This window comes from Gobius niger (assembly GCF_951799975.1).
Source record: "Gobius niger genome assembly, chromosome: 21".
Taxonomy (NCBI): Eukaryota; Metazoa; Chordata; class Actinopteri; order Gobiiformes; family Gobiidae; genus Gobius; species Gobius niger.
This window is the reverse complement of record NC_136872.1, coordinates 2935584-2944283: the sequence shown is the minus strand read 5'-3', so window position 1 is coordinate 2944283 and position 8700 is coordinate 2935584. Positions and strand designations below refer to the sequence as shown.

The window sequence follows — 8700 nt, the reverse complement described above, 5'->3', positions numbered from 1 at the left end:
AAAACAAAAAAAGAAAGTATCTAGTATCGACCTGTCAATAATATCGTTTATTGTGATACTTTCCTGCCTCAATATATCGAACTTCTAATTTGTTATCGTAACTGGCCTAGCTGTAAGTTTTGAGGACAGAGACAAGAACTCCAAATACCAGTAAATTGCTGAAGAAAATTGCTGTTTCTGGAATATATTTAGAAAATTAAGATAAGAGATAAGATAAGATAAACCTTTATTGATCTCACAAAGGAGAAATTCACTTGTTACAGTCGGCGTTACTTCACAGTCTTATTGCACAGTCTGACAGCAGTCGGGATGAAGGCTTTGCGGTAGCGCTCCGTCCTGCACTGAGGGTGTCTCAGTCTGCCACTGAGAGAGCTGCTCAGCTCTTCTACAGTCCCGTGCAGTGGGTGGGAGGTGTTGTCCATGATGGAGGTGAGCTTGGCTAACACCCTCCTGTCCCTCACCTCCTCCACAGAGTCCAGGGGGCAGCCCAGGACGGAGCAGGCCCTCCTGACCAGCTTGTTCAGTCTGTTCTTGTCCCGCTCTGTGCGGCCCGGGGCCCAGCACACGGCAGCGTAGTGGAGAGCAGAGGCCACCACAGAGTCATAAAAAGTCCTGAGCAGAGGCCTGCTCACTCCGAACGACCTCAGTCTCCTCAGAAGGTGGAGGCGACTTTGGCCCTTCTTGTACAGGGAGTTGGTGTTGTGGGACCAGTCCAGTTTATTGTTGAGGTGAACACCCAGGTACTTGAAACTGTCCACCTCCTCAATGTCCTCCCCCCGTTGCGTCATTAGATTGGCCTGGGAAGAAAAAAAAAATCAGGGAATTGGAGAGGAAATATTATTGTCCTCTTCGTTTTAAAAATGGGTAAAGAAAAATGTGATTCCACTGAATGACAGATGGAGATAAGTCAGCGACACTCCCGAGCAGAAGATGGCGCCAGAGCACATTGAAACTGCGAGGCCAGGGCAGCCCATGAGGAGCGCTGGATGACAGAGGTTCGGAGAAGCAAAAAGGAAAAGGGAGTCTGTAGATTGACGACGCTTTAAAGGTACAAATCTGTTTCCTCCATGCAATTTTTGTGCAGCTATGCGAAGAGAGAAGAGCTAAAGTCTCTGCGCTAACCAGAGCGTGACCATTTACCAGCCAGCTGAGCTCGCCCACTGCAGGTTTGGCTAGGAAGATGTTGTTACTCTTATTAGCCACAAATGAAACCATGCCATTATAAATTCCCATGTTAGCATGTCAGTCAATAGTTAATAGTTAATTCATTCTGAAAAGAAATGTAAACCTTGATGTAACCTATGACAAATGTGTTTGCTTGACAATAATTACTATAGTCATTGATTAACCATCAGTGAATGTAAATAACTGACTATAGCAAGTTATAGGACTTACCCTAGTCAGTGATTTGTGGGTGAATAAATAACATTGAACCCAGGCTGTATGTGACAGAGATACTATTTTACATCACTACTATAAACATTAATTTCTTATATGAAGCCCTACCCTTACACATGATGATTCTATGAGAAGCTCACTGATATTGTGTTTATTGTACATGTTGTTACTGTTCTTGTACAGCACTTTGGTCGACTATGGTTGTTTTTAAATGTGCTTTATAAATAAAATTGACATTGACATTGAACTCCTATGTTTTGTAGTGGTAAAATGAGTGAAGCTCGGAGCCCAGGAGTGCCCCCTGTGATGCCCACAGACACTCTGAGCCCCGCGGTGGAGATGGACCCCGTGGAGTACACCCTGAGGAAACGGCTGCCCCGCAAGCTGCCCAAAAGGCGCAACGACGTCTATGTCAACATGAAAACGGATTTTAAGGCTCAACTGGCGCGATGTCAGAAGCTGCTGGATGGTGGAGGTCATAGGGAGATCTGTGTTCATGGGCTGGGCTTGGCTATCAACAGGGCCATCAACATAGCGTTGCAGCTGCAGGCCAGCAGCCAGGGGGCGCTGCAGCTTGCGGCCAACACCTCCACCGTGGAGCTGGTAGACGATCTGGAGCCAGATGACCCCGATGAGACCGGGGAACCAATGACGCGCACACGCAACAACTCTGCAATCCACATAAAGGTGTTCTACCCTGACCCCCAATGAGGTCTCTTTTGCCCGGGAGGAAAAACTCTGAAACATGACTGACAAACTCTGCCTTTATTATTTACATTACAACTTGCATGATAGAGACATCCAACTTCAGAACAAACAGTTTGAGCATTTACTACTGTATAGTGTGTGTGTCTCTCCAAGCTTATTTGTGATGATAATGTTTTATTTTCTAATATGTGTATTGTGCTACCGCTGAATTCATCTTGTCCCATACTTGAATGACTGCACATTACTGAATTATGCACACAAGGATGCTGAACCCACAACAGAGTGGGTTACTTCAACAACAAAATAAATAAGGCATCTTTTCTGTTGAGATTGGATCTTCTCTTTTTATGCAAGAATAATATTTAAGTAGAAACTCATGGGATAGAGTTCCTCAGTGAAAAAAACAGGAAACAACAAAGCCAAACATATTCAGCAACATCTTGGCGTTTACGCATGACAGGCCTATAGGCTCCAAAAAGCAAACAAACAGGGCGGAAGCCTGACAGTGTAACGACCCCAGACCGCCTGAGAACCTCCAGTTTCATGACTTAACTAGTGGGAAAGGGAAACGGTGCTGACATCAGATGATGGGAAACTTTCTGCAATCAGGAGCTCTCAGGATATTTGGTGAAAAAGCCAGCAGCACAGTCAACGTCAGCATGGCGCTGCTGAGTGAGAGATAAAGACAAACAAGGCCCCCTCTAATGTGTCACACATACAAAACATTTCATCTTCGAAAACAGCAGCCATTATATGTCATCATAAATAATTGTTACAGCCCACACAATAGAAAAATACCACTCTTTTATAAATATTTCTAAATATATAAAACACTAAATAAGATAAGACTTCCACATGAGGCATGACAAAGTGTTCAGGCGCATGAGGTGAGGCAGCAGTAGGTGTTCAGTAGGCACACCAGGGTTTCACACGCACCATCTCAGTCCATTCACAAAGTGCAAAGGAGTGCTATTGAAGAGCTCAGAGCAGGGTTTTCAAGGCATGGTTCAGCTACTAATCTGCAAACGTTCAGTCCACAAAATCCTCTCCAACTTGTCTCTAACAGTCCACCTGTTGGAGAGGCCTTGCTTTTGCAGGCATGCTATCAAGCATGTGTACAGTGTCTTGGCTTTGAAGACATCAGAGCGTCAGTCTGAGTGGCCAGGTATGGATCAGCTGACATCATGCTGACAGGCCGGTGCGCCCAGCAGCAGCAGGCGCACTTTTCCACGTAAAAAGTTCAAGTGAACTTGAAGCAGTTCTGTTGCTGTTGACACCGTCCATGATCCCTCCAGCTCCACTCCGGTGGCTGGTGGACTGTACTCCTGTAAAGCAGATAAGAAACAATCGGGTTGTCAAAAAATACCCTGGCACTTCGATACTGAAACTAGTATAACTCGATATTACTTTGCAAAGGTATTAATACTAAGCACCGTTCTAAATTGGCCTTTTCATAAAGCATCAATACTCATTTTTTACAGAGTGGTATCCAAATCAAGTATGAAATTGTAACACTGTGACAACCCTAATGAGAGCATGTGCTGTGTGTCAGTCTGCTGACAATGTGCCACGCCGGGGGCCTGACCTGGATGTTGAGGCTCCGCAGTACGGCGCTGGTGCTCAGCAGGTTACGGATGGAAGAGTCGATGTGGCTGTGCAGCTCTGTGTTTGTCACCGAGGTGCGCAGCAGGTTCAGGGCCTGCTCCAGCAGCCATACACCCGACTGCACCTCCAGGGCTTGCTCTGATGCCTGAACACAGACAAATCTCACAAATAAGCCACTAGAAACACCTGATTACTTTCAGAGAAAGTCTCATCGCTCACATTTTTTTTTTCCCAGACATCGAAGTCAACTCTGGTTTGAGGAACAGTGACAGACTGGGACAGACTGCATCCTTCTCGGCACACTTTCTGAAGTTGGTGAGAGCAGTTAATTTAGGTTCTAACACAATCCTGGATTCAGTACTAGTGTGTGGACCCTCACCATAGCTGCTTCAGCGTCTCGAGCCTCCTGGATGAAGTGGTTGAGGACCCTGAGATCACAGATGGGCCTCAGTGGGGACGGGAAGGTTGGCTTGGACAACTCCAACAGCATCAGCAGCAGAGCAAACAGTCCTGGAGAAGAGACGGAGTCAGACCACAGGCTTCTTCAACTGGTACGTGTAAATGGTGCGTTTTACAATCCTTCCTTACTAATCTATCAATCAAAATTCCTGGTTGCTACACAAACATGAACTACTACAAGACATGCATTTTAGAACATGTTTGAATAGGTGGTGGTTCTCAGTGGTGCAGCTTTGGGACACACCTTCACCTCCAAGACCCAAATGAAAGTTTAATACAGTAATATCAAAGACATATCAATACATCAAATACACATGGATAAATGGGTTTGGCCACCCAAAAAACATCCAAACAATTTATCTTCAGTCGTTTTTGGCAAAGCCTTGTGACTTACTATCTAACCAAAGGGTTTTATTCTGTTTGGTTTAATATTAGGAGGGTCTAGAGTCAATCAAAAATCTAAATTTCAATCAAAAATCTTTGATAAAAATGCTGGCAAAATAATGTGTAATGAAGAACTGAAGAAACTGTATTTGTTTCTTTTTTTTAATGTTGCAACAAATAAAGCACAGAATTACAGGGTCTAAAGTTGGAAATTTAAATGAAATGTTTAAAAATATATGTTTGGACAAAAAAATTGGGGGAGGGGGTTACATAAGTTAGGTGTGAATATGGGTTTTATACGTAAGATCTCATGGCAATGACTTATTTTGCAGTTCGCAGAGGACTCAATATTCTTACTTAAGTAAAAGTACAGATACACGACCAAAAATGTACTAAAAGTACAAAAAAATGTTTTACTTAAAGTGTAAAAGTATGCATTGAATTTATAGTGCAGGATTTTTTAAATCATTTTTTCAAACCCAGTCGAACAAGTAAAGCACTTACTCAGGTCAAAAACAGGAACTAAACCAGTTCTAAACCCGGACTAAACCAGGTCACTTTGAAAATAAAATACTTTTACTTTTTGCCCAATTTGAAAATGTAGTACAAAGTACAGTCGCAGACTCTAAAATGTAGTGAAGTGAAAGTAAAAAGTATTCATCATAAAATTTACTTAAGTTAAGTAAAAGTACCTATAATTTGTACCTTTTCCTTGTTCTGCAGCCTATACCAGTTGCTCACTATGATTAAATATCACTATTCTGACTGCACAGTGATCAGACGTGCTGCTCCAGGACAATGGTAGAGACTGTAAGTGCTTATTCTGCTAAAACCATAGCCCAGGAACATTTGTATGCAGATCTGCAAGCCAGTAAAACAGACTAGGGTTGTTGATCATGAGGGCATCATGTTCCTTTGTGTCAGATGCACTGAATGCACTCTTTCAAAGGCCCAGAATAGTGACGCAGAAGGAAAAGACTAAATAGAGATGACCAGTCTTTATATCCCGGAGAAATAAACCCAATAAACTGGGCCACATCAGCACTTCTGCGAAAGTAACTCTTTCATCGTCCACAAGAACCTTGACATGCCCAGGACTGAGGCAACGGCAGTCACCCTGAATGACCCGGTCCTTACCTTCACGCAGTGCTTAATTTGGAAATTAGTATTGCCCCGGATAAAGCGGAAGAAAATGGATGGATGGATGGAGGAACACTTTTTGTCTGATGTGATGGATTGGGGGAACAGGCCAAAACATTTGCCGGAACACTCTCATTAGACATCATTATATCAGATACATCTTTTGCCGGATCCTCCAAAATATTTCCCGGATCCTTTACCCTGAAAACAATTGAATTGGGGGAATGCGTTCCCCCAAATGGGGGATCAAATTAAGCACTGCCTTCACGATATATTCTGACAGAGGTTGTGGTGTGAATGAGAATGAATGAAGAGTGCATGCTGTGTGGTGTGTGGTCAGGGATTACTGTGACCCTTTCACCTCCTGTGCCTACGTGAGAATGCTTCACCATGCACACGGCTCTCAGCCTCAACTACTCTTGTGGAATTTGTCATCTAGGACTGTGGCCAAAGCAAAAGTTACTAGTGTTTGCCAACGGCAGCTGCCAAAAACCCAAGTTTGTATTCACAATCAGTCCTCGTGCTTGGCCTCTGCTCTAGAACATGAAGCAGCACCTTCAGCTAGTTTGGACAAGTGTGTCAGTGGAACACATGAGTGGTGCACTTCACTACAATGACACTGCATCCCGGAGTCAGTTGGGTCACTCTCCACCATGACATAGCAGAAAGCACATTGTCGTCAGCCACATGAGAGGCCACACAGATGACATGACTTCCTATTGGGCTTCAGGGATCTGCCTGGCTCTTCTCTGCTCTCACAACAATGACGTAAGAGCAGCCTTTCCATAATACAAGAAATAATGCCTTGCACTTGTATTGCACTTTACAGGCCTGTATTACCTAGTTTCTCAAAGTAGTCATTATACATTCACACCATCGGTGGTGGTAAACTACTGTTGTAGCCACAGCTGCCCTGGGGTAGACTGACGGACACGAGGCAGCCAGTCTGTGCCACCGGCCCCTTTGAACACCACCAACCACTCACTCACTACATTCACCCAGGCTTTCCTGGTGTTCCCAAACGGTCTCCATCCAAGTACCGACCAGGCCCTTTCTGCTCAGAGACCTGCAGGATCAAAGGTGGTATGGCCCATAGTAATGTGGGCACTAATGATATAGGCTTCTTATAATGGATCAATGCCAAGCAGCACAATACCTGCAGTGTTTCTCAAAGAAACGATTCATGACTTTCATCCCCAAGGCTTTCTAGGAACTGCTTACACGACTTATTCTGCCTTTCTAATTCCACAGAGAACTTAACAAGTTAGATATTAGACTCCCTATAAGAGCTTCTGAAGCAGTGACATTACCCTGGTCATAAAAGCCCCCGGCAGCATTATGCCTGGGGTACATTCCTTCTGCAGGTAGGCTTACTGCCCTATACGCCTTGTCTAAAGTTTTATGAAAAGGATGCTGTACATCCAGTCAGTCTGCATACAAGCTCTAAGACCTCTTACCTCAAATATCTTTGGTTTAAAAAACATTGTGGAGAATAAAAGCCTTACGGATTGAGTTAGCAGGGCGATCCAGCATATATCCATGCGCGCAGTCCTCCCAGGCTACAGCTCAGAAAGCTCTCCTACCACACACTACATCTCTGCGGTGCTCTGACTAAAAGCTGCACAGTAAACCTCCCCTTGGGCTGCTGCGATAACGTGATCGCTTACGAGGACGCGCCTGTTGCGCGCTGCGCTGAGCGGTTAAACATCAACCCACACACAAGCCCTTTGCGGAAAGCAAGCAAAAATACCAACTTCCAAAGTCAGCGTACAGGGAAAACAGTGGGCATGGTTGTAACTCACGGGGAAAGTCCATAGCGGAACATGCATAGTCCTTCACTGGATCCTCGCGGTTTGCCCCATGGATCCGGCTATTGCCTTTTAATTGAAAACGAAGCGCTTTGTGGATCTCCTGCACTTATCCGGTAGGTGTTTCTAAAAGCTGCTCATTTTCATTAATCACCTCAAAAATGCACATTCCACCTTGCACATTTTCCACTCCCCTTTTAATCGTTATAAGCATCTTATTGTCTGTAAAACATTGTCTTCAGCTGAAAATTGTCCTCATGAAGTTCTATAAATAACTCCATTGATCTTCACTGTGACCGACGCCACACAGTGTAACAGCCCAGTCGCTCTTGTGTGCGTGTTTTTAGAAGATGAATCGATGCCTAATGCGAACTGAAGATCTGTGGTTATTGCCCAGTGTCATCCCCGATCATCCTCAACAACTCTTCTCCGGTCCGACCTCAAATCCTTTTATTCCAGATTATTATGACTTTCTGTTGTCCTATAGATAAGTGTCCCGTTGCACTCTCAGTAAGACTGTCCTACATCAGTCTCAGCCTCCTCTGATTCCCTCTTCCTATTCTACTCCTCTCCTTGAGAGCCCCAGGCTGTCAGGATAGAGGTGAGCCATAGTTCAGCAGGTTGTGTTCATGGCACTTCACTGTTTTGGAGAAAAAAATAACCAGACAATCCACTTCAGTCAAAACATGCTTTATTGACTGATCCACAAATGTGTCCAATGAATCTGGAAGCTGAACACTTGTGCCTTTGTACTTGAATTATCATTATTATTATTATTATTATTATTATTATTATTATTATTATTATTATTATTATTATTATTATTATTATTATTATTATTATTGTGAATGTGTGTTTAAGGTGGACAGTGCCTGCGATTATGATATTAACCACAAAAGGCAAATGCCTCAGAAACACAGTACTGTTTTACTGGATTTTTAAATGTGCCGTGTTGAAAGGCAAACTTCTGTTCTTCTGAACAGACAGTAACTTTCTGTCTCTCCTCTAAATGAAACCATAGGCACTTTAGAATGTAATGATGTCATGTGAATGTAGCCTAGAGTTCAAATAGAAACTTACATTTGTGTTCGGCCATGGCACCTGATGATGAGTCATTCTAAATGGCAAAACCTGTCCCGCCAGCCGCCGCAGAGGAGAAATGGGATAATTTGGCGATGCCTGGAGCAGTGCACAGCTT

The 8700-nt window shown here is 43.8% G+C and overlaps 2 protein-coding genes across 4 annotated transcripts; one reads left to right on the top strand and one right to left on the bottom strand.

Moving 5' to 3' along the window:
- The first annotated feature begins 1654 nt into the window (after window positions 1–1654).
- On the top strand, window positions 1655–2259 carry pop7 (POP7 homolog, ribonuclease P/MRP subunit). The gene has a single exon (XM_079579668.1). It carries the CDS (start codon window positions 1669–1671, stop codon window positions 2107–2109), a length of 441 nt encoding a protein of 146 aa, XP_079435794.1. The 5' UTR covers window positions 1655–1668; the 3' UTR covers window positions 2110–2259.
- Window positions 2260–2422: 163 nt separating this feature from the next.
- Window positions 2423–8696, bottom strand: epoa (erythropoietin a). 3 transcript variants are annotated; one of them, XM_079579661.1, is made up of 5 exons: window positions 7200–7449; window positions 4091–4221; window positions 3931–4017; window positions 3692–3856; window positions 2423–3431 (listed from the first exon to the last, which is right to left on the bottom strand). In XM_079579661.1, exons 1-5 carry the CDS (start codon window positions 7225–7227, stop codon window positions 3279–3281), a joined length of 564 nt encoding a protein of 187 aa, XP_079435787.1. In that variant the 5' UTR covers window positions 7228–7449; the 3' UTR covers window positions 2423–3278. The 3 variants fall into 3 exon arrangements, with proteins under 3 accessions (XP_079435787.1, XP_079435789.1, XP_079435788.1); XM_079579663.1 differs by lacking the exon at window positions 7200–7449 and adding an exon at window positions 8583–8696 and having other exon boundaries at window positions 2584–3431; XM_079579662.1 differs by lacking the exon at window positions 7200–7449 and adding an exon at window positions 7497–7704 and having other exon boundaries at window positions 2584–3431.
- Window positions 8697–8700: the final 4 nt, after the last annotated feature.